The sequence below is a fragment of the Phodopus roborovskii genome, unplaced genomic scaffold (assembly GCF_943737965.1).
Source record: "Phodopus roborovskii unplaced genomic scaffold, PHOROB, whole genome shotgun sequence".
NCBI lineage: Eukaryota > Metazoa > Chordata > Mammalia > Rodentia > Cricetidae > Phodopus > Phodopus roborovskii.
Genome location: NW_026125052.1, coordinates 16,924,291 through 16,950,635, shown reverse-complemented (window position 1 = coordinate 16,950,635; position 26,345 = coordinate 16,924,291). Strand labels below are relative to the sequence as shown.

Below are 26,345 nucleotides of genomic sequence, written 5' to 3'. Positions count from 1 at the left end.
GCTGGAACAGACCCTCCAGGTGCCAGCTCCCTTGCTGCTCCTTGGATGAACTGTCCCAGAGAGGGCCATTCTTGGGGCAGGCATCTTAGCTCTGACAGGTCAGAGTGGCTTTGTTTCTATCATCTCTACTCTTAGCCCTGGGAGATACCTAGTTGCCATGGGAACACGAGAAGCTGCCAAATGGAAACTGGTGCAGCCACCAAGGATCTGCCAGGTTCCCACCCTGTCAGGTATTGAAGGAACTGGTTTCAGGAAAGAAACAAGTTTTGAAAGGGCACTGGTCACAGCCTCAGCCACAGCCCTTCTGCATTGATTTCTATCCCACAATGGGCTCCTAGAGATGGGAGCCTGCAAGCCTCTCTCAGACAGCCAAGAGAAGAGAGTTCATCAGAAACCCCATTCTCTGGGCCAAAAGGTGCCCGGGGCAACATAAGGAATTGCCTAAACCCTAAGGAGAACAGTAGCCTCCCTCCCTGAACTCTTGCTATCACTAGCAGTTTCCAAATGCCAATGATCAAAGTCCTGGTGGGAAGAGGGGCCTATGTCTGGGACAGACTCTGATGGAATCTCATCTTTGGAGAATGGAGAGCTTGGAGACAGACGAGCCTGGCCTAGCTCCCACCCAGGGCCACGGCTACAATAAGGCCCCTGGGGTGCCTCCCCTATAGGATGGTGGCAGTGGCTCCTCTGGACTGTGCTCATGTTGTTCATGGCCATTCACCACTGGAAGGTGCTGTTCCAGGCACCCCCCCCCCCCCGCTGATGGGAAAGCAGGGGTGTATCAAGGACCTGGAGGAGAATAAAAATAAAATGTCAACTTGACAGGAGCCAGGGGCAGCTTCTGCAAGTTGACTTGGCTGAGAGTAGCCGGGCTAGGAAAGCTGGGCGGCTGCCAGGAGCAGAACCCAGGTGCTGAAGCAAGGAGCCAGAGGCCTGGTGAGGGCAGCCTGGGCAGGCGGCCTCAGATCCCTCCTTCCCAGCTCTAGCAGCTTGCTTTCTTACCTGTACTGCTGTGACCCTGCGATGAAAATGCGCTCTGAAAAGGTGGGGCTGAACTCTTGGCTATTCTCACCTTTAATTCAAGGAAAAGGGGCCAGATTAGCAGGGAGAAGAGAACGAAGACACACTTAGCATTTAGGAGCGAGCCTTTTACACACAGGCCCTAATGGCCACTCTTCCTTTCCCTGTCATACTCCTCTGTCTGGTGTCTCGCTCCTGGTCACCGTCTTACCTCTCACTGGGGGTTACCCTGTCCACAGCTTACCAGTCTGTAAAATGGGGATCATAGGGAGCTTGCCTGCCTCACTTACAGTGAAGCTTCCTAGAAGCATTCCACACACCACAGGACACAGTTGTCACCTTAAACGATAGGCTGGTATGTCTATGTTTACACGTATGTGTTTATGTGTGCACTTATTTCATTTTCATTTTCTCATTTCTTCTCAAAATACAAAAAGTGGAAGGCTTGGGGAGATGAAGCAGAGGATGGATACATGGAGAGAAATGGTACCATGCCATGGACTATCAGGCTTTCCAGGTCCCAGCCCAAGAGATGGTGCTAAGGATAGCAGGGGACTCTGGTGCTTCCCAGCCCTCCTGGGAGTTCTCCTTTCCCAGACAGCCATCACTATCATCTCGAGGCTAAAGGAGTAGAAGTGGAAAGGGCCAGACTTGGCCTCGCCTGCTGAGGCTGGCTACCCAGAGACTGGCCCAGCAGGCTCAAGAGTAGGGTGCTTATTTTGGGGGCAGGGGGTGGGTGTGGGTGAAGCCATCCATGGCTGAAGGCAGAAAGGTATGTAGGCCAGAGGGGTTTCTTAGGAGACTTGGTCTTTCCTGTCTGGAAAGACAGGATGCTACTATTCAATGCCACAGCAAAAGGTTAAGGCCAGCTTGATGTTCCTGCAGAGCCCTTAAACATTCCTGCCTCTCAGTTGGTCCCCTGTTCAGGTCACAATGGCACCGTCTCTTTGCTCGGTCCCCCATGGTCCACCCTAGTGCTCTTACAGCTCCCACTTACATGTTCTGGGCTAGATCTCCAAATGTGTCTGGTGAGAATCTTACAGTGTGCTCACTCTGACCTCACTCTTCCATGGGGGACTTCAAGGCTGGCCTCCCATGCCCAGCCACCCATCCACAAGCTCATTCACTATCCACTGTGCTTAGCGCAGCCCGGGATCCTTACATTCAGCCTGAGCGATGATGGAGATGGCGGGCGGCCCACCCTCAGAACCTTCCTTGGCTGTGCCTTTGGTAATCACATCGTTCAGGATCTCCCATTTCCCACAGAACACGGCGCTCTTCTCCACAGCCTCGAGCTTGTAGGTGCAGCTCTGTTTCTTCCCTGGTGACTGTGTCTTGTCCTTGGCTTTGGCGAGCTCCTTCTGTTGCCCAACTGCTGAGCCAGGAGTGCCTGGGCAGGCCACTTCCATCACTGCCATCTCCTAGGCTTGTGCTCACCTTGAGGGGGTCAAACACACACCAGGTCATTCCAAGTCCCAGACCCCATGTAGACATTAGGCACAGGTTGGAGGGGAAATACATGTGTATGTGTGTGTGTGGGCAGACCGGAAGGTTCTTGACTCTTTATGTCAAGTGTATCTTCCTCCAAACACCTCGAGTAGTGATAAAGCCAACCTCACAACATTTACAAGCATTTCATTTGTGGGACGCCTGGTCTACTGGCACTGCAGTGTAAGTGGATTTCTCTGCTGGGCGTTCAGAGAGATGGGAGTCATCTTCCTCAGTGGTGTAGCCACTAGTAAACTGTCCATGCTTGGATAGATAAGCCTACATCCATGTTCATGCAAACGATCCTAGGTAATCTCAGTGCAGCCCAACCTGAGTACACACACATACACACACACACACACACACACACAGAGAGACAGAGACAGAGAGACAGAGACAGGGAGAGAAGCAAGTGAGGGGGGAGAGGAAACGAGAGAGAGATAAGAAGATAATGTGAGCTGAACAGATGGCTCAGCAGTTAGAGCACTTGCTACTCTTGCAGAGGACAAGGATTTGGTACCTAGCAAGCAATGGCAGCTCACATCATTTAAAACTACAGTTCCAGGGATCCAATGCCCTCTTCTGGTCTCCATGGCCACTGCATACATGTGTTGCACATATATGCATAAAGACTAAACATTCAATATACAAATATAATTACAATATACAAAATAATTTAAAATTTTAAATTATTATTATTATTGTTGTTTTATATATTATTTTGAGACAGGGTTTCTCTGTGTAGCCCTATCTGTCCTGGATCTTGATCTGTAGACAAGGCTGTCCTTGAACTCACAGAGATATGTCTGCCTCTGCCTTCTGAGTGCTGGGATTAAAGATGTGTGCCACCATCACTACTAGCCTAAAAATAATTGTTTTAAAAAGAAGGCAATGGTGTGAATATTATCAAAATACATTATACACATATACAAAATCATCAAAGAGCAAATAAAAATAAGTTTAAAGAAGAGTCCACCTTCCCCTGTAGACAGCTGTGACACGGAATTGGAGCTGGACTTTTCTTGCCTCTACAATAACTAAATCTCTTCCTGTTGTTTGGAAAACATTGTTCCCTCAGGACAGGGCAGTAAATCTTATCCTCTATTGCCATCGCCTCACAGACCCCAGGGACACCTGCCATCACACAGAGCTCTAGAGTGGCTTTTTCCAATGGATAAATCAAGGGTTGGTTTTGTGTACAGCAGGGACAGGTATATAAAGTCACATGCCACTTAGTGATGGGGATACTTTTTGAGAAATGTGTCTCCAGGAAATTTTAGCATTGTGTGAGTACCACAGAGTGTATTATGATATCATCACGGGGTGACAAAGTCTTCTGGAGCCAGCAGTACATGAGGTCTCATTGTGCTCAAAACACTGTCATGAAATTCATGGCTTTATACAAATGTGTGCATAATGTTACAAAGCTACTATTCAGCCTAAAAATGGGGCTCAACACTTGGCTCCTTTCCAATAATGCAACTGTTTGTGGTTCTCTAGAAGGTTCTGAAAAATGACTTCTTCCTCAAATGTCCAAACTCATTTGCTAAAAACTTCTAGGTAATTTTTTTTAAAAGTAGCATTTATACTGGGGACCTTATTACTAACTAGTGTCTGGGCACAGAGCATGAAATACCACTTCTCTCTGGGTTCCATGTAGACAACCCTCTACTTCCCAAGAGTGCAGCCATATGCTGTTGTCAACCATGCCCACAGAACAGGCATTAGAATCACCATGAGAGAAAACAGTGGTAGCTTGAGCTGCCAAGACCAGTTTCTCTGCATAGCCCTGTCTGTCCTGGAACTCACTCTACAGACCAGGCTGTCCTCAAACTCAAAATTCTGCCTCCAGAGTGCTGGGATTAAAAGCATGTGCCACCATACCCACTAGTATTGAAATCGTTTTCAAAGACAGGAGTGTTTTTGTTTTTGTGTAATGCTCGGGATTGAGCCCAGGACATCCAGCATGTCAGAAGTGTGTTCCACCAGTGAACTACACCTCAGTCAAGACAGGACTTTAGAAAAATGTATGTGGATGGGTGTTAGCACCTACATGTATGTCTGTGCACCACACATGTGCCTGGTGCCCTCAGAAGCCAGAAAAGGATGTGTGATCCCTTGGGATTGAATTTACAGACAGTTGTGAAGTCCCCATGTGGATGCTGGGATTCAAACCTGGTTCCTCCAGAAGAGCAACAGCTGCCCCTAACTACACTAAGCCATCTCTCCAGTCCAGAGACAGGGACTTACTAAAGGGCAGGGTGTGACTGGCTTCAAAGTCTGAGAAGGCACCACCTGCAGGCAGGTCTTTAATACTTGTTCTGGGCTGACAGGTCCCTGTCACTCACATATGTAGCCTTCCCCGCTGGCCGTAACACCATTAAATTCAACTCATACTTGCTCCTGGGGCAGACATGCAGACCAAATGAAGCCAGTGCTCTAAGACCCCTGCCCTTCTGCCCAGTCATGCCCAGAAGTTAGTGTTCTAGTGGAGAGCTGAGGAATACCAGCCTCACACCACCCTTCCACCCCAGTGGCTAGCTATGGCAGCCTTGCCACCCCAGCTGGGGCATGGGTTGGACTGTGTTCATTTGTTTTTGCATCTTGAGGGCAGGTTAGCCCTGAACGCAGCACAGCTCTAGCCCTAGCCCCCAGCAGGGATGCCTGGTTCTGGAGGCTGGGATGGACAATCTGTCACTTGGTCACTTTACGATGTCTATGGGGAGTTCTGACTTGCAGCTGGGTAAAAGCCTCCTGGCAGGCTTTTGTCATTTCCCTACACACCTCCCCAAATCCTTTGACCTTCCAAAAACTGACTCAAAGCCTACAATAGAGCCCAACGCTCTTAGCCCTATTTTTTTTCCCCATGGAAAATTCAATTTAAACATCAATTAGAAAACTCCCCAAATCTAACAGAAGTAGATATGAGCTTAAAGGGAACCCAGGGTTACTTCAGTCTCCTTATTTCCTTGTGAAAAACCTGAAGCCTACCCAAATGGATCCCTGTTCAGTCAGCCCCTGTGTGGCAAGCTGGGGCAGGATGCGAACCCAGACTGTCCAGGCTGGATGCACACTCCTCGAGTTTCCCACGTCACAGGCAGACATGAAAGAAGTTCATGGTCCTCTGTGGTCAGAGGGCTCCTAAGAGCAGAGAGGGACCCTGTGCATGGCTGCATCTTTGTACAGAAAACAAGACAAAAATCAGGATGACTCATGTTGGCTGAACGAGGACACCAAAGGACCCACACATCTGCAGACCTTCAGACAGGGTGGCCCTGAGCGTGAGCAATGAAGAGCTGGGCCAACGAATGGGAAGATGGTGGCCAAGTTGCACTCTGCTCAGATAGCCTGCCCACCCGGTGTTGAAAACCCACCGTGAGTTAGGGCACTCAGCCAAGCCAGGACCTTTCTTTCATCTAGGTGGCTAGCTGGGCAGCAGGCCAGGGGCCCTGTGGCCCCCACCCCCGTGCACACGCGGCGGGCGAACGCTCTCCCGGGGGAGAAGTTGAGGTTATGGCCTCCCGTGTACTCTCAGTGACTCATCCGCAGCCTAGCAGGCAGAGTGACAAGGAGGCCATTGAGAAGCTGACCCAGCAGATGGCATCTGGACCTGAGAATGGCACAGGGAACACAGGCTGACCCCCACCCTCCCGAAGGCAGCCAGTTAAAGCCAGCAGCATGGAAGCTTCTCCTACAGTTGGCTTTCCTGTGCCACATGACTGTGACTCAGCCCCTCACTGACAGCCTCCAGGCTCTCTGGCCTGAAGGCAGCTCTCCCACAAATATGGGCAAGCCTGCTTCCTCTCCTCCCCCACTTCCACGTGGGTCTGGTCCATAAAACTCAGTTCAGTATCGATGTCAGGGCTCTGGCTAGGTGTTCTTCCCAGCCCTAAGCTTTGGGTGCTGGCTCATCCCTACCCCCCCACCCCCAGGCCTGAAACTTGTCCTTTCTCTCTCTCCTGCAGTGCGTGGGGAATGGGGGCTAAAGGAGGTCAAGGTTCTACTTCATCACTCAACCCAACCCCCTCCTCAGCTCCACCTCAGCCTCCAATGCCTGCAGCCGCCTGCTCTCTTCACTGTATGTAAGCCAAGGATGACAGCAAAGGCAAGAAGAGCCACACCCAGGGCCCACACAGAGAGAAGACAGGGGTTCACTCAGCACTCTTTCAGGCCTGGTGCATATACCCGACCCAACCTGATTTCTTCTTGCCATGCCTCGATGGCGCTGCAGGCATCTCGGGGCAGGAGTGACTGGGGCTACCAGAACAACTCTAGGCTATGCTTGTAAGAGCAGTTCTTGGTTTGGACATAAGGATGTCCGGGAGTCACAGGAGCAAGATGTCGTTTGTATTTTTCCAGGGAAGGGGTCGTGGCGCTTGCCCTGTTGCCCATGTATACCATGGCCCAGGAGGTCCCAGTCTCCCAGGTCAGGGCCAGATTCCAGGCCTGAGTCTGCCTTTGCGCTCCTCCCCCAAAGAGCTCTCAGTGCAGGCGCATCCAACCTGAAAGTTTCGAACTCTGAAAGTTACAGTGCCAGATGACTTCTTAAAATGCACTCATCCTAGATACACTGACGAGTCACTGGGCATCAGGCCCAGAATATGCTTTTCTTTTAGTGCGGGAGTCCAAAATCAGGGCCTCACACATGCCAGACAAGTGTTCTACCACTGAGGTGCGTGACATCCCCAGAACTGTTAGAGAGAACATCTTCTGGGGCTGCCAAGCCTGAGAGCGTGAGTTTGATCCCTGGAGCCCGCAGAGTAGAGAAAGGAGCACCAAATGCCACAGGTTGCCTCCTGACCTCAGCTTGTGCGCCATGGTGTGTGCGCGCGCATAGCAAATGTTATAAAAGTAAGAAAAGAGATCATTTTAAGACAGCCAAGGGTCTTGAACCTGGTAGTCCAGTCCTCCTGTCTTAGCTTCCTGAGCAGCCACCAGGCACCATCCATGCCTGGTTAGAGTCTGAACCTTTAAAAAGAAGTGAATTGATTTTATCTTCACGCATTGGGGGGGGGGCTGTGGAGGTCTGAAGAGGCAGTCAGATCTGGTTCTGGGGTCATGTATTTGTTTGCATTTAATTACAATGACATAAGATGTAGTTACCACACTGCAGAGCTGAGATGGAAAACACTTCTGTTTCCAGGGTTCTGGGCCTTTGATTCATTCAAAGGTACAACTGTAATATTTTAAATTCCGGCCTTTAGAGCAAACAGCTTTTCTAAAATGTATCATATTTCACTTCCCTGTTTTAGTAAGTACATTGACCCTGAGAACAACAGGCTGGGAAAACAGAAGCTAAAGCTTCTAGCTTTATTAAAAAAAAAAAAAAAGCAGTAGGGCCATTTTTGTCAAATGAAATCATACCTCATCCCCATCTGAAAGCTAGAAGCATGCAACCTCATGTAACTCATATCAGTAACAGCTACCCTAGCTAATGGAGGTGAGCAAGAGGCCCACCCGCTCAGCCTTCTTCCCCTCAACTAAGGACCTCTGTAGAACCCCAGGTTGCTCAGTGGCCTCTGAGGCTCCTCCTAGCTCCCAGACAGACGAGGTCAGGATTAATGCAGGGCTGGATGACTCCAATTCAGAACAATAGTGGCTAATGTTTACTAAGCACCTAGCATTATTTAACCTTCTTTTCAGTTGGGGAAGTGAGCCGTTCCCAGCATGCCTGAAAGGTTACACAGCTAGAGGTGTGCTGGACTTGGTCCCTGCCTCTGGAGCCTGTGCACTGGCCTTGGCCAGTTTGTCTGACTCCTCTCAGGAAGCCAGAGCCCTGCCTTTCTTTCAGGGATCTTCTAAGCAGACAGGTAGAGAACACAAACTGCCACACAGTCTGGCCAACAGAAGATGCCAAGTGCATCTTTACTAGGCTGTGACCACCGAGTCACTGACACGTCTGTGTTTCTCCTTCACATAAACAAGGTGTCCACAGCCTCACCTAAGGAGCTCCATGTTCGTTTCACACTCCACAAAAGGGAAATCAAAGCCTGTGGGCTGTCTTGAAAATGTCCACTGAAGGGCCCAAGCAAATCTCTCTCAATTCCATCTGGAAATGGGAGTGTGTCCTTCTCTGAATGCCCAGAGGGATAAACAGCAGAAGTAGAATGACTCAACTTCCTTAATAAGATATTAGTTGAAACCAATGTCGTTCTAATGCTTCCTCTTTTTCGCCTGTAGCTGGCCTAGCCGTCAGGCCACACCAGCTAGGCTTCGACCTAACAAAAAGGAGGGACTGTGAAGCAAGGGAGAATCTGGGGCAAGTGACTGGGAGAGGGAGCTGTCCTCACATGCAGCTCTTTGGCCATCTGTGCCCCCAGGTCCCCACACTGCTCCACCTTGGCTCTCCTTTCTGGCCCCACATGCCCCTGCCCTGCCTGGCACCCAGCTGCCAGAACAGTCCCTTTGCTCAAAGGGGTTGGGTAGCCACAGGCAGGTCTGCTCCGCTCTCTGTGGGGCTCGCCTTCTTTGTGGAGAACATACCCAGATCTGCCCTATCTTTTTCTGCTCAGGGGAAGCCATTTACGGTGGCCTCCTGCATTCATTCAGCAAGTGTCCACTCAGCTAAGGGGACAGAATAGCTGATAACACTCACACGAGTCTGAGTGTGGGCACCATGTGGGTGTGTTTTTTTTTTTTTTTTTTTTTTTTTTGTTGTTGTTGTTTGTTTTCTGCATTGTCGATACACCTAACAGTTACAAGGGTGCTGTTCTTATTCCCATTTGGCAGATGAAGAAACTAAAGCTGAGAGGTTAATTCAGCTGCTGGAGCAGATGAGGCTCAATCTAGATAACCAGGGAACCTGATGTGGGCTTAGAATTCAAGCGACAGTGCTCTGAGCCCATCCCCTGGCACTCAAGGACCACCAGCTCTTGCTGAATCCAGGAACTGAGAGGTACTAACTGGCTACAAGGCTACTACTATCTCTGTCCTGTATTTGGTATATTTCTCTGCCCTCAGAGGCAAGGTACACAAGAATTAAGAATTGTGGAGGCGGGTGTCTGGCCTGTCAGTAAGTGCTGAATCAGCAAGACAGATTTCCAAGCCAGTGGCCCTGCCACATGCTGGGAGGTGTTAAAAAAATGTAAACCACACCTTTAATCCTAGCACTCAGGAGACAGAGACAGGCCAATCTCTGTGAGTTTGAGGCCAGCCTGGTCTACAGAGTGAGTTCTAGGACAGCCAGGGATACATAGATGAACTTGGCTTCCTAAATAAATAAATACATAAATAAATACCAAACAAAACAAAACAACCCCCCAAACCAACAAAACCATGTGACGCTCATATCAGATACAGAGCTCAGAGCACACAGGCACAACAGTCCCCTGCAGACCCCACTAAAGAGTCTTAGTGACTGAAGGCAGAGGAGGCTTTTGATGAATAAGGTCTCTTCCCTGAGTCTTGCCCTCCTGTAGAGTCGTGAAGGCCCTGGGTACACAAAGTAGGTCTGCCGGGTACCCTGCCCTGGGTGCTGGTGGACACTGAGGAAGACAACACAGTGCTTGGAGGGGCTCATAGTATGCTGGGGTAAGAGACGGGCAGGCGGAAAAGCACATACAATACAGGAGTTCAAGGACACAGCCACAGGGGACATGCAGTGGGGCATGAGAACCCCGGAGCAGCCGCAGCAGTTAGGAGAGGCTTCCTATGGGTGGACAAGAAGTGCTCGAGGGAAAGGAGACACTGCAATAAAACACTTGCTGCATGTGCCCTGCCAGAGGACTTGAGTATGTGTACGAGAGACTCAAAAAATAGAGAGGCTGCAGAGATGGTTCAGTAGGCGAAGGTGTGTGCTACTAAACCAGATGGTAAGAGGAGAGAAATGACTCCAAGTTGCCCTCTGACCTCCACACCCACTCGGTGGCCTGAGTAAATAAAAATATAATAAAAGTAATAAACGTGGGTGGGTGACTCTTGAGGAACAATAGCAGATCTCAGGCTTCCAATTGGATATGCACATACATTGTAAACACACACACACACACACACACACACACACACACACACACACACACACACACACACACACGGCACTCTAGGTAAGAAGGGCCCAGGAAGATGTATGTAATCCAGAGGTGAGTCTCCCTGTAGGAGTCACAAACTCTTTAAGAAGCTGGTGGGTAAGCTTAAGTCGCAGCTGCAGCTGGTGAAACTGGAGATCATGAAAATGAAGTTGGTTCTCCTATACCCCAGGGTCTAATTCCCTGGAGAGTGAGGATATAAATCTCCATTCCCTCACATTCTTGGCTACAGGGTTCTAGGTGGAGGACTATGGTTGGGGGAGGGACAGACAGTAGCTGTGGGACAAATATCGCTGGTAAAAGCTACAGGGCTCTGGAAGGTTTGCTGAATTCTTTTCCAAGGGAGGTGGGGGCCGGTGACTACTAGCAAGGAGGAGGGGACAAGCCTGAGGCCGTACTTGGGCACTCTTAGTGAAACTGAACTGGAAGGATCTTGAACCCCCTCCCTGGCCAGCTTAAAGCCTGCTCCCTGGAGGGAGATTCCTTTTGTGCATTTCCCATTAGTGAGGATATGAAATGTGAAGGTTCATTAATCATTAAAATTTTACAGATCAATAATGTAAAAAAAAAAAAAAAAATCTCACATGCCCACAGCTATTCAGCCTTACTGCCAGTTCTACAAAGCCAAGGGCAGGGTTAAGAAGTCTGTGGGATACAGCTTATTTTATTTATATATATATATATAGTGCTCCAGTCCCCACCGCATGTTTGGCAGCCCTTAAGGGCCCTCAGGATGCTAAGGGCAACCACCGGGTATCTATTCTATTAGTGTAGGTCTTAGCCACTTCCATCCTCCCCCTGACCTCGGCACACCCACCGGCCTGAGATCACTGTAAAACACCAAGTCCTTTAGACAAGCCCAGGCTGAAAGACATCTGCTGTCTCTGCAGTGCTTATGGTCCAGTCTCAAGTCTGTGGTCTATAATCTATCTGACCACTGTTTCCCTCAACACAGGGCGCGGCTCTGGCTGCTCCCATCCCTCCCCAACCTCCTAGCTAGTGAGCTCTACGGGTCTCCCAGTGGGCCTTCCTGTGTGGGCCACCTGGCACTTCCTGCTTGTCCTGTACAGACTAAGCTCAGGCCTTCCACTTCCAGGAAGCCGCTGACAACCCACAGTACCTCAGTCTCTTCCCTCTCCTTCACTCTGACCTTTAAACATACCCTCATCCAATGCAATAACACGGCAGAAAGTACTGGGGACAGTAACGCATTATTCAAGACAACGGCCACTTTTTATGCAGCTATCACCTAGAATTACAATCTTGATATAAACCAAACAGGAATACAGAAAGAGATGCACAATTGAGGATGTTCATAGTGTTTCTATAGTAATACAAACCCAGAGTAAAATTAATTAAGGGGAAATTAGTTATTAGATCACAGCATACCCAGTAAAATGTTTATGAATTAATATCACTGGAGACAACGTAAAGAAAAAGCATAGAATTGTATGTAAATTCTGGCTCTGAATAGTACTTACCCTGTGTGTGTCTTTTTTTTTTTTTTAAACTTTATGTACATGGGTGTTTTGTCTGCATGTATGTCTGTTCACCTTGTGCACTTGCAAATGAAAAGGGTGTTGGATACCCACGGTTGCAAGGCACTATATGGGTGCTAGGAACCAACCCCAGGACCTCTGTAAGAGCAGCCGGTGCTCTTAACTGCTGAGCCATCTCTCCAGCCCTTTCTAAAGTATATCAACGTTTATAAAAACATAAACATGGAGACTGAGTCTTAAAACAAACAAGCAAAAATCCAAACGCTGGCAGACATAACAAAGGTCCTCTTCTTGTCAGACTTACGAATGTCTTAGTATTTTAAAATATTTTAATAATTTTCTCACATTTTTTCCAGTGAGTCAGTCTTTTTTTCCTTTTTTATTTTTTCTTTCTTTTTGTTTTTCAAGACAGGGTTCTCTGCATAACAGCCCTGGCTGTCCTGGAACTCACTGTGTAGACCAGGCTGGCCTGGAACTCACATAGATCCGCCTGCTTCTGCCTCCCGAGTGCTGGGATTAAAGGTGCTCGCCACCATTGCCCAGTGAGTTAGTCTGTTTGCATAGGCAACAATTTCAAGTGCTTAAACACAGGCACACAGGCACACACACACATACAGACAGAGAAAGAGGGAGCGGGAGAGAGAGAAAGAAAGAGAAGGAGAATATACCATAAGAAGCTTAAGTCCTTCCCCCTTCCTGCATTCTTCTGAGTAGATGGCCATTACCCATTCATCTCCTATCCCTCACTGATGTTCTCATAATGAAAACATGCTCTAGCCAAAAAGGATCTCTTGGTAGGGGACAAGAATTGCAGAAACATGTATCCATGTTTGGGAGTGGGACTTGGTAAATTTAGTATGACACCAAGCATGCAGACACAAAGGTACATAGCGCACTGATGGTCGCTCAAAGAAACAGAGGTTGGAAATGAGAGCACCTCTCTCTGCGTTTTGGTTTTCATTTCACTCTCCTTTACATTCTCCCTGGGGACTGTGAGTTTTATTGGTTGAGACTCAGGAAGTAAGGAGATAGCCATCACATATCACTCACATACACACACACCTGCTCTTACCTACACTCATCTAAAAAGGAACTTCCTTGTCATAGACTATCCATCTGCTCTTCTTTGGATAAACTGTTTCCAAATTGTCACTTAGAAGTAGTACCACAAAAAACCCATCCTTGTTCACATTTTTTGTACAGCTGGGAAATAATTCTGAGTGGCACATTGCTGGGACTGGAATTTCCAGATGACTCTCTGTCAGTGTGCTCTCTCTTTCTCTCCTGGTTCAGGGTGTCAGAGAAACTGGTGGTCCTCACACATCCTAGTTACTTGCTAAAGTATTACCCTTGTCCTCAAGGTGTTTCTAATCCATCTGGGGAGAAAACAGATAAATGGATCATATGTCATTTTTTCTTGTATTTATTTAAATGAGCCCTAAATTGATCTTAGATTCAGAAAGGCTTTTGGCACCCGGTGGTGGTAGCACACGCCTTTAATCCCAGCACTCAGGAGGCAGAGAAAGGCGGATCTCTGTGAGTTTGAGGCCAGCCTGGTTTACAGGAGTTCCAGGACAGGCTCCAAAGCTACACAGAGAATCCCTGTCTTGAAAACAAACAAACACAAAAAAGAAATGCCTTTGGCATTCATTTATTCCAACACATTACTTACTAATTAATGCTGGGAAAGGCCAGTCACACAAAGGAAAGGATGGAGGATGCAAGTGCAAACCATTGGCCCCTCACATTCTGAGAGGCAGGCATGGACCAGCCATTTAATCAGAGACCTGTGAAAGAGGCATTCTCAAACTACATCTACATACAGTGTGCAACTGCATGATTAACTGCAAGAAAATTTATACAGGTCAGTGCCTGGCACGTGGCTGGTATTCCACCAGTGGGGCCTGCAGAGGGATGAACGATGCGACACAATGAACAGCCTTTCCCCTGACTATACATGTAAACTGTTCCAAAGGCTTTGTCTCCATAGTCTCTGGTCAGCAGCACCGATGTCAGCCCAACAGATAGGAAAGGGAGGAGGAAGACGACTCAGGACAAAGGCAGAAGAGCCCTTAGTCATCAAAGGATCACATCTGACAGTGGCTCCAAAGAGCCCTCTGCAACATGTTTGGCTCCTGTCTCCACTGGAAAGCTCTCAGCACCGAATGGACTAAGGAATAACCTGGTGATACTTGATGACCTCGGTGGAAGTTGTCTTGCCGTATCTTTGGGTATTTTTGACATTTGCATACATGAATTACGTTCTGGTCCGTGTAAACAGAAATTCATGCTGGCAGCTATTACTGCTCACTCTGTATCAAGTGATGCATGCATTATTAAATCCTTACAACTCTGTAGGCAAGACACTACATTATGTCCTTCATTTTTATTATTTTCGTATTTATTTGATACAGGTCTGGGTATGCATCCTAATTGGCCTGGAACTTGCAATTCTTCTGCCTTGCTTCTTGAGAGCTGGGGTTACAGGTATGAGTCCCCATGCCTGGCTCTACAATGTCCTTTATATAGAGGAGGAAACTGAGGGTCTGCAGGTCATCTGCTCAATGTCACATTGCATGGAAGGGGCACCAACAGGACATACACGATGGACTTTTATGCCGAAGCCCACTCTTAGCCATGACACTGAATCTCTTATCCAATAATCTCAGCTTTAAAAGGTGGGGCTGAAATACAGAGGCTCTTTACATCCATGGGGGGTTAGTGAGAACCCCAGGGGCTAACCCAAGAGGAAGCATCTCCTCAATGGCCAAGCATGGACAGACAGCCTGTGTTTTAGGAAAGGGAGTGGAGAGCGGAGGAAAGAGAATCTCATCCTGGAACGGGTCTGTAACCAAGTCCAAATTGGCTATTCCTTTGATGAAGTCTACTTCTGGGCTTCTTGAGTCTAGGTCACTGTTTGGTTTGTTTGTTTGATAACAAAGCCTTGAGCACCAGCTGCCATGTCATACACATGGCCAATACTTTGTCTCCAGACCCCCGACACAGGGCGTTTGGTAAGCCTTTAAAAAAAATGATACAATGCCATTTTACATGGAACGTGCAAAAAACTTTGCATTAAGAAAGCCAACACCAGAGTTGGAGGGATGGCTCAGAGCTTAAGAGCACTGGTTGCTCTTCCAGAGGTCCTGAGTTCAATTCCCAGCAACCGCATGGTGGCTGGAAATCATCTATAATGAGATCTAGCGCCCTCTTCAGGCATGCATGCATGCAGACATTATTACACTGTATATATGATAATAAGTAAATACATAAACCTTAATCTCAGCACTGGGGAGACAGAGGCAAGCAGATTATGTAAGTTCGAGGCCAGTCTGGTATACAGAGTAAGTTCTGGGACAGCCAAACCCTGTCTTGAAAAACTACACACACACACACACACACACACACACACACACACACACAAAACACCAAATATGAAGAATGTCAGAATGTCAGAGAGAGCACCTCTGAGTCATAGAGGACATATGGAATGCAGGGACAGGTGGAGGGTAGAATAATATCGAGAGAGAGAAAAAACCAACCATATGTATACTTCACCTCATACAATACACAGCAACAGTATTTTAGGTATGTTATGCAAAAGCATTTAAGTAAGTCTCCTTTAAATATGCCTATGAGGACATTTTCTTTAACTGGTAATTCTCATGAAATGGGGTTGAAGTATACACCATTCAACAGTTTCCAAATGCTACCCCGCTGCCTCATATTAAGCCACACCACAGCCTCTCCTGCCCTTTCTTGTTCTGTTTTGCTTTACTTTGTTTGGAAAAGGTCTTGCTATATAGCCCAGGATGGCCTTGAACTCATAATCGTCACGTCTCGGCCTCCTGAGTGCTGGAATTACAAGTGTGAGTCACCACACTCTGTCAAACCAGTTGTTTTTTGTTTTTGTTTTGTTTTGTTTTTGGTATGGTTTTTGATAAATCAAAATGCACTTCAGGATCTTGCTAATAAGCTTGATGTCATCGTTAGAAGTAACAACGCTGTTGTGAACTGTGAAACCTCTCTCTCTTTCTCTCTCAACCTTTTGGACTGATTCATACCAATGAGCTGTCCCTAGGCATGGCCAATCCTGCTGAATACAACCGTTGCCCTCCTTTCTGGGTTTATATATGTAATTTTCACAAGTGGGACTGGTCTCGGGCCTTAGTGGGGAAGAGAAAGACAGGTTCAGTGTCCCTGTGAGGGAGGAGGCTTCAAGGTCATTCTAGTCACTGGTGACTGGTTCTGAAATTGAGGAACTGATTTGAGGAACTTCAGAACAAACAAGAAGCCCAAACAACTTGGCTTCCTGCGGAAGAGTTCCAATGTGGGGATGGGGGTGTGCTGAAGGGGAGACACTCGGTCCACTGAGGAGCCTGACCAGGACCGAGTTTTAGATGCTGTCTTACGTATTCTTTGACAAGCTATTCCAAGTGATCATCTGAGGACACAGTGCCAGGGGTGCATCTGACATGCCCACTACACTACACTTTTGCTCTCTCCTGAGGTGGGGGATGTAGGAGATGAGAGGTATGTCCTTCCTTCCCTCCCTCCCTCCCTCCTTCCTTGCTTCCTTCCTTCCTTTCTTTCTCAACATAGGGTTTCACTGTGTAGCTCTAGCTGTACTGGCACTAGCTTTGTAGACCACAGAGATCCACCTGCTTGTGCCTCCAGAGTGCTGGGCGTAAAGGGGTGTGATGCTACCACCACCACCACCACCTAATGAGTTGCATGTTTACAAAAGGACCTCAGACTGATTCCTTGGGGAAAGGAGGAAAACTGAGGAGAGGCCTATGGCTCTGTTACTCACACCAACAGGGCCTAACAGGAGTATAGATCTGCACTTCCATTTGATGGAAAGTGGGTACCACTTTCCGAGTGCTGGACTAGCCAGTGGAAGTATGATGGTGACCAAGCAGGAGCTTTCCTTGTTTGTGACCCCGAAAGACCATCCTAGAATACTGACCCTAGCTGTCAAAAGGCTTGTCATAGGCCAGGTCTTGGGCCATCTGCATGTGCCCACAGGGCACCAAGCACTATGTGTTTCTGAGCTTAAGTATGTTGGAGCACCTCTTTGCCAACCTTGTTTGAACATGCATGCTGAAGACTCCAGAGTGTCAGCAAGTTCCTAGTCCAAGGAGAAGCAGAAAAGGGTTCTAGGAGGAGGGAGATGCTGGGGCATCCCCGATTAGACACTGGCAGGCTGGGGGGGGGGGGGCGGCTACGCCTGTCGGGGAGCTCTCTGTGGGACAGCCAGCACTGGGTCAAGTTGTAGCGTGACTCCTGTGCATCCATTTGCCCTCCATGGTGACTTCTTTGACAGAAGTGCCCCAGTCCTACTAGTTTTTAATGACAGATGCTCAATGGTATATGACCCAATAAAGCCACTGTGAGATGAAAACAATGTAAAGTAAAATGTGTGGGCTGTGCCTAATGTCACAGCTTACTGAACATTACAGATGAACAACACAGCACTTTGTAGTACTGGCTATGCCTCCCTCACAATAGTGAGGCTGACAGGGAGCTATGACCCATAGCCAATGCCCAGATTACCATGGTCTTGTGTCATTTATCACTAGCTCAAGGAGCGATCACGTGGAAAAATCTGGAGGATTCTCCAGGGAATGCCGATTGCTTCTGTATCATACTAAGTTGGGACCACCATCAGTGGGATGTATATATGTCCTACCTTCTAGAGCTTGTCAGTTAACACTCTTTATAAACAGTTCTTGAGTGAAAGAATAGCCAGGTGTGGTGGCACATGCCTGTAATCCCAGCACTCAAGAGGCAGAGGCAGGAGGATCAATGCAAGTCAAGGCCAGCCTGGTCTAAGCAGCAAATTACAGGTTAGTCAGGGCTACACAGGTGGCCTGAGTTTGATCCTAGAATACAGCTAACAGTGTGGGGAGGGGAATGGGGGGTGATTACACAGAACCACCTTCACAAGGTTGTCCTCTGACCTCCTACATGTGCACTGTGGCACACATCACCCATCTCTCTTGCATAAGTAAAATATTAAAAAAAAAAATGACTAAATGGACGAGGGCCATAGGCTCTGAGAGCCTGCCTGGGTTGGTATATGTGTGTTCACACCCATCACTGGTAAGCTCAAAGGGAGGGCACCTGGTGGCTGCCAAAGGGGGATCATATCAGTGACTGTGTTCTGACTGCATCCCAGTGGGAAAGTCTGCAAGCTGGATGCTGACACGGTCATCGACCTCTTCCCTAAATACCGACCTGGTGACCCATTGACTGAGAAGGTGAGCCTTCTTGGCCCTCTAATCCACACCATGTCCACCAGGACTGAGATGCACATGGGGATAGATGGTGCACAGACATCTCTGTCTTACATTTCTATGAAGCTATTCCTGCCTCTCAAACCACATCACACAACAGCTAAGACTCATGGGGAGCTGCTCCCCACGTTAACTCCCCCAGGCAAAACACTCCAGGTATTATCTTAACTGGCAATCACACCCTCATTTGGGGCTAGCTAAACTCCTCTTTCCTTCTAAGCCTCCCAGCTATTCCCAAAACCAACCAGAAGAGCAATTCTGCTCAGTAAAGGGAAAGGCCAAGGTCACCAGAAGGATTAGCTAGAACAGCTCTTTGCACGTACAATGGGCCATTACCCAGACATGACATCATGCTTTGCCCTTAGAGGCCTCTTATGGAGAGGAGCCAGACAGGCCTGGCTGTGGTGACACCGGCTACTCAGGCTCTTCTGGCCACCTGTAAGCTTTGGGCAACATGCCATGTCTTTGGAGAAGAAAGACACAAATGCTTCTTGGTGCCCAGTGGCTTTGGAGCCTCACAATCAATCATCAATAGTCACTATAGGCCTACGTTAGGCAAGATACTGCTTGGGGACATAAGAAAGTGCCCTAGAGGTGGAGACAACCTTTGAGACTTCCGGGTAACCCTGCCTAGACTGTAGTTTCTTATCAACCAACCCTGGCCTCCTTTTGACCACATCAACCTAATGGTAAAGGAGAGACTCAAACAGTTTTCTGTTTACTTAGAAGGAGAGCAGAAGCCACACAGATTCCACCCTTCCCAGGCCCAAAGAACTTTCAGGGAGCCTGAGAGTGATGGATTTCCTGTGGGGAAACAGACAGGGGAGCTTTTTAAGGAAATTAAAGCCCTATGCTGGGCATAGTTCCTGGGTCCAGTGGCAACAAGACACAGTACAAAGAGCTAAAGCTCTCCACAAGTAGCTGGATGGCTTTAGTCTACCTTTTGCAGATGATAGTACAGATACGAATGACTATCTGGCCCCTACTCCCATGTGTGTATGTCATGTGTGGACACCAGAGGGTGACTGTCAGGCATTTTCCTCTACGGTTCTCCTCTCTCTCTCTCTCTCTCTCTCTCTCTCTCTCTCTCTCTCTCTCTCTCTCTCTCTCTCACACACACACACACACACACACACACACACAGAAAGGGGAGCTCACTGATTGGCCATCGTGCTCCCAGGAGCCCCCGGGATCCTCCTGTCTTTACTCCCCAGCCCAATACTGGGATCACAGGGACACAATGCTGCATCTGGCTTTTTATGTAGATGCTGAGTGCTGAACTTAGGAGGGGAACCAGGACACTTGCAAGGGATTATCAGTTCTACTGAGGCCCAGAACAGTCAAGGCCATTTTGTGGATGGTCCTGGACACATGGATTAACACTGAGTGCGCTAGTCAAGGACACATTGTGAAAGACCCTCTTTCTATGGATGCTGATCATTGACTCTGGAATGAGAGTCAGGAGAAGCTGCGACTACCAGAAAATGGGAGGGGAGAATGGCTCGAGCCTTCCCAGGTGCCTCTTTCTGGGCCCAAATGCTGACCTGGTAAGTGGAGACCACTCAGGTGATATTTGCAGTCCTCCAAGTTCCCTGAAACCCCGGGGAGCAACAGGCCTTCCTTCCCAACACCTGGAGCTCCTGTGTGCCTGCAACTCAGGTGGCTAGAAAGAAGGCAGAGGTGAAAAGGTTCTCCCCAAATCTCTCATCTCCAAGTACAGGTTGTGTCTCTCTAACTCTCTGCCGAGGGATTTCCCAGCTCCGGGCCAAAGCTCCACCCCTGCTGCTGCACTCAATTGTCACTGGAAGCGAGCCATTTTCCACCCTCAAGGTGGCAGGACTCAGGAGTGGTGACACTGCTGACCTGGGCTCTGTGCCCTGCCCACATGACCCACCAGGGGATGGGACTGTCAGTCAGCAAGTTTTAGGAGCCTCCCATGGGCTTCCTGCTGCCTAATCCTAGCCCTTGGGCTGGAATGAGGGTGATCTTTGGCAGAGGGCTTTTCAATAAAGTCTGCTCCGCTCGGGACTTCCTCTGCAACCAGGCCGGGGAACAAATGGCCTGTTACCTACACCCCTGCGTGAGTGACTCACCTCCCAGAGAAAGTACTCCCCTCACCTAAATAGAGCTGCTTGAAAAATGACTAAGGCACCTATCAAATGCAGGCTGTGGGGCTGGCCAGTGACGGAGCAGGGTCCAGACCTCTGCCTTCACCTCCAGCCTTGAAGGCAAGTGCCACCCGGGGTTGCTGCTTTCATTTTCATCTATCTGAGTGAGCTCCTCACGAGGCTCGACATCCGGTGATTTATTTTTTCTAAAAACTAGGTTCGCTTTAGAAATGACTCTTCGCCTATCAAGACAGCTTCCCCCAGAGAAAACAAAGGCTATTTAGAAAGAATGTCAGTGTGGTGGGAGCAGTATTTTTGTTTTGTATTAAGAGGGGAAAAAGGAATTCAATCTTCCCCCTCCCCACCCTGTAGGTCCAGGGCCTCCAGACCTGGTTATAGAGATAAGACAGTTTTAAGGGAGAAGAGGTGGGGTACCATGTGCTGATGCAATTCGTACCCCCCCAAAATGTTGCCTCCTTGTCCCCCAAACAAAGAACAAGTCCTCAGTGGCTTATATTCAGTGAGTACTTTCTTTCTCACCCCAGGTTAATGCTGGGACCCACTTAACCACATGGAGGATGGGGGAGCTCCCCGACAGGCCCAGTTCTGTTTGGATCAGAGTCCTGAGATGCATGCAGGTAATCCCTGTTTAGGACTCTGAACTCTGACCAGACAGATCCTTGATCTTTTTAGGCTTATCTGAAGTAGTGTGAGGGCAGGATGTACAGTAAGCCTAGAGGACCAGGGGCTAGGGAGGTGGCTCAGTGAGTAAATATGCTTGCAGCTCAGCCTGAAGACCTGAGTTTGCTCTTTGGAGGTCACTTAGTGGAAGGGGAGAATCCTGCAAATTGTCCTCTGATCTCCACACATGTGCTGAGATACACATGTGTGCATTCACAGTGAATATGTTCAGTGTGTAATGTTTTTGTTGTTTTGTTTTTAGACTGGGAAAACTTGACAGCTAACCCATCCAGGCTGGTGAGCAATCCTTGGAGGGCTGCTGAAAGGAAAAGACGAACCTGTCAGGTAATAGTTTCCCTTCACATCATCTTTCAGATGACAGATCTAGTCACAATGTAACTGGCTGCTACTACTACTGCCATAACTACCACGACAATGACCAACAGCAGTGACAGCCACTGTGCCCAGCCCAGCATACAAATCCTCTCATATCTTCTACTTAAAACAGCCACACGAAATGTTTCTGATCCCATTTGCAGACAGAGACACTCCATGCTCACAGAAGTGAAACACTTTGCTCAAGGGCACACAGACAGACAGACAGCCACAGGCAGACCAGGCTCTGACTCAGGGGATGTGGAGGCACTATGAACAGGTTCTATCACAGGACAGATCACTTGTGCCTTCTGCCTTAGTTTCTATATCTGGAATACGAGCATAGGCATGCTTGTTCCGGCAGCAGGCTTTTAGTAACCGCCAGTATCAATAATCACTAAACATCAATAACAAGTAAGGATCATTATGGTAGTTAAAATTGCTTCCCTGGTTTAATTACATTCAAAATTGACTTTTTGTGGAGAAGGGCCTATCACTCTTGAGCAAGTGAGTATTCTAAAATGATGAAGTATATGTCAAGAAAAGTCAGTTTAGATTCTATCCATGACACCAAATTCCTAAGGATTGTTGTCTGTTTTATTCGGTCCTCATTTTAAAGATCTTTACCTCTGTACTGCAAGAAAATAGAAAGGCTGTCTACAAAATTATTCCCTATGCACATAATTCCAAAGGATTTCTACCAGGGAGCTCAAGATGAAAGACTCTAAAACAGCAAGAGGGGAAAGGGGCCTCAATCTAAGCTCGAATAAAAGAGCACACGGGCCTCAGAGTAAAGTTTCCTTAGTGTTATCACCCAGGCAGTTGAGAGAAGCTCAGAATGCAGGACCCTACCTCAGTACCGTGGCACAGAACTGCCAGACACTCTCCTATGCCTCCTGCCTTCCCACTCCGCCCCGCAGCTGCCAGCCCTGCAGTCGGTATCACCCGTATCACCGAGTGAATGCAGGGTGCTCATATTTGAATCGCTCACCCTACCCGTGAAGACATTCAACCCCATTCCTTTCCCTTATTCGGGATCCTGGTGTGCAGAGGGCTGACTTATCCTTAGAGCTCCCCAAATCCACTCTCCAAACCGCTCCTCTCCGGCCCCTCTCTGCACCCACTTCATGCCGGTGCCATCAAAAGTGCCCAGGGTGCTGAGATACCTCCAGTTTAACTGAAATACTAAAATGGGGCAAACAGGAAGCATCAGACACAACTGCGGTAGTGACTTATTAATCACGAAAGCAGAATTTTAGTTGCATTTTAACCTTTTGCCAGGAAGAAAAAAAAAAGCATTGGGTGATGGAAGCCAGCGGTGGAAATGTCTGCTGCCTGCATGTGCGGCAAGCTGACCTTTCACTTAGACTGAATTTGGTTTTCAGATTCCTTCTTTCTCCCCAGAAAGAACATCTGTCAAGCCACCCAGGATGAACCTGTGAGCTCTTCCCAGACTAGAAGCAGCTGTTGGGAGAAGTCCATGTGTTGTCCACCCAGACAGGAAAAACAAATAGGAACCTAAACGTGACTTCAGGGGCCAAGGAGATGACATAAAACTCTTAAGAGTGGGATAAATGGCCTACACAAACAAACCCAGATTTATCTACTGTACACCCCTCCAATCTCCTACCAGCCCCTAGCTAGTGATGAACTCTTTCACTCACCAAAAAAAAAAAAAAAAAAAAAAAAAAAAAAACCCTCCTAACAGTTGCCAAAGGCTAGACAACCAATGAGGGTGAGTCCTAGCCTCCCGCACACAAACACTCGGAGCAAATCACAAAGGAATCTGTGTTCATCAAGAGAACCAAAATGAGGAACCAAACTTCTATCTGCTGAGGCTGAGTGGCAAAACCAGACATTTTTGTTTAATAGATGAAGGTTCACTTGGCAGGGTCTCTGTGTTGCACTCTCGCAAACTAACCGACTGGAGGCAAAATCCCCTCAGAACCGCTCCTTCTGCTCAGGAACAATCAGAAAATGACCTAAAGCCTAGTATTTGCTTAGTTTCATAAAATGCTGGGAAGTATTTCTGGGTATGCACAGCTAGGTAGTTATCTCTAAAATTAAGTCAGACATATTAACTACTCTTATGAGATCTTCTGAGAAGTTCACCACACTCTTCCAAATAAATCAGGATGTCTTCTTCTGTCTTCCTTTCTGGTGTTCTGAGACAGGATCTAGCTATGAAGCCCTAGCTGTCTTCAAAGTCACAGTAATCCTTGGCCTCCCAAGTGGTGGGATTACAAGTGTGTGCCATCATGCCTAGCCTTCAAGATGTCTTCAAGGCGTTTGAAAAACTCAGAAAGCTGGCACTGACCCAAAGGAATTGCCTTTGACATCACTTCAGATGCAAGAGATACATCATAAGCAAGTCAAGAACCCCTCAAGTATCCTCTCATGTTAAGAGCAGAAACACTACCCCAGACCTTCTCAGACATATGCTCACCCTCATGCCCCCCACACCCGGTTCAGGTACTTCACTTAGCAACTGGATAAAACTCTACTCATCTTAGCACACCTACCACTAGAGGTGAAAGTTACTGAGCAAAACCCTGCACCACTAATGTTAGGATCCTCTAATCTTTCAGAAAGACTCTGTCTCTAGCCACAGTACCAGTGTTCACTGCTCATGGTGCTACTGTCATCACTTGCTTTCATTCACTTTTAGAGTCCTTAATCAGGTCATCAAGTTCATTGTCTCCAATTAACAACAGCAACAAAAAATTGTCATTAAGCTACTGATTTTTGAAACTTCACTCATCCTCTCCTTCCTCTAGTGTCGAGAGCCATCTTTTAATCTCAACTTAGAAAAAAAAAAAAAAAAGACTTTTTCTGAAGTTAATAAACACAGAAGAGGCTCCTAAGCAGGTGGGAATCTCTGCCTCTGACAAATGTTTCTTTTTACTTGGTGACAGGTGGCTGCAAGTTGCCAGAGCCAGGGTGAGCTTCCAAGATGGGACTAGCACATATAAACACACACCAAAAGTCCCAGAACACTGAATCACACAGAAGGATCAGGATCATCGAAAAGGAAGGGTACTGTGTGCGACTAGCACTGCCCTGCTGAGTGTCCTCAGCTGCTTCTCCCAGCACAAGCGACCCCAAGCACTTCACAGGGAAAGGCAGCGCATTTCACAGCTAGGGCGGTGAAGCGATCTCCTCCTCTTGAGGGGCACCTAAGAGCCGGGTCTGGTAGTGGGGCAGTCGAACTCGATGGCACGGATGTTGGGGAAGGGGAAGAAGGCAGTCCCCGCGCGCATTTCGGGCGAGCGAGTGACCCGTGGGTACGCGGCCTGAAAGCTCCGGGAGAGCACGGCGTTGCGAGCGTGGCGCGTGCGAGCTGGTTAGACCGCAGACACCCAGCCACCCATGCCTGCCAGCTCTCGCGGAGAGCAAGGCCGCAGCCCGGCCCCGACCTGAGAGGCTCCCCTTCCCCGCCCGCTAGAGCCATCAGCGTCCCGCTTTAGATCTCAGGGCTCTGCCCAGTCACCTACCGGCTGAGCGCCGCTCTCCTCAACCAAGCGAGTGTGGTGCTTCGCTGGCCAGCGACCGCTCGGGGGCCCTAGCCGCCCCTCCCCGACCACGCCCCCATGTCTAGCCCCGCCCATGGCCACGCCTCTCCCTGTGGCTGAGACTTTGCGAACTTCCCGCCTCCTTTCTTTGGCCGCACCGCGACCCTTGATCCCGCCCACTCCCACAAGTGAGCCAATAAAACGTCTCTTCCAAGTCGGCTTGCCGCCCACTCCTTAGCAGCCATTGGCTATTGTGGCCTTTCCCAAAATGGATACTGTTTCCGGCCAGGGTTTCTAGAAGCGGTGGCTGGGTGGACGGGCGGGCAGTAGGCGGAGGAGGCCAGGGTGTTGGTGGAACCACACATGCGCTCTCGGCTTCTGGCGAATCTTTTTACGGGTTGCATTCTTTTTGAGGTTACGGGAAGGAAGGGCGACTGTACGCATGCGTGGGCATTCCAGGCTTCGGCTTTGGTTACCTTGGAGATGGAGAGGCGCTTTCCCTCCAAGGTCTTGGATTCCTCTTCCTTTCTACTTAAGGGAGTGGCTACTTCGTGGGGTCCTGGTGAGGCTAGAAACACTTTTATGGAGCACTTAGCGTGTGCCTGATGCTGTAAAGTGTCTGAAGATGAGGTTACTGTGCCTGCCTGTGAGAAACGTGGGAAGCCAAAGGTCCACAGAACACAGGCCTAATGTTGAAACACAGCAGCGTGCAGGTGGCGTGGTACAAACTCTTTCCGCCCCAGGAGAAGCTGCGTGGTATGAATGCTGGGCACAGGACCCATCCTAGACTGGGCTTTGAAAACATGGTATCCATAGTGCCCTTTTGATGGGGAGTGAAGGGAATGTATGGGTTTGTTAACTTTGATACTGAACAGGAAGCTTCTATTTAGTGGTAATAAGAAATCACATACTTTTTTTTTTTTTTTTTTAGAGTTTGCCACCATAGACTCTGCTAGGAGTCTAACTGCAGATGCAGGCACTGGATGTTGGGTGGGAGTGGGCAGCTCCATCCGAGTCTGTCTTGAGAAATAAGGAAAGTCCTGTCTGGAAAGGTTTGAGCCAGGGCCAGGCCACTGTCGGCTTGTGACCACTTTGCAGACCTAGCTTCCTTTTGGAGATGTGTCCAAGCAGACAGCTGTTACTGGATACCAGGAAAGGCCATTCATTTAGACAGTGTGGGAATCTCACCATCTGGCCAGCATTCAGGAGGCTGGGGCAGGAGGATGACAGGTTTGAGGCCAATCTGGGCTGCGTGGCAAGACTTCTGTATGAAAACAAAACAAACAGCCTCCAACCCGAGAGGCTCACCCACCCGCCCGGGCTAGAAGAATGTGAGTGC

General features: G+C 48.5%; 1 protein-coding gene across 1 annotated transcript in view; it reads right to left on the bottom strand.

The window, feature by feature from the left end:
* The window catches only part of Map3k14 (mitogen-activated protein kinase kinase kinase 14), a 45,456-nt gene extending 20,376 nt beyond the window's left edge, over positions 1–25,080 (bottom strand). The window contains exons 1-3 of the mRNA XM_051177652.1: positions 24,989–25,080; positions 2,183–2,457; positions 1,003–1,072 (exon numbers count right to left, since the gene is read on the bottom strand). Of these exons, the coding sequence (XP_051033609.1) occupies positions 1,003–1,072; positions 2,183–2,438 (326 nt within the window). The 5' untranslated portion in view covers positions 2,439–2,457; positions 24,989–25,080. The remainder of the gene's footprint in view (positions 1–1,002; positions 1,073–2,182; positions 2,458–24,988) is intronic.
* Positions 25,081–26,345: the final 1,265 nt, after the last annotated feature.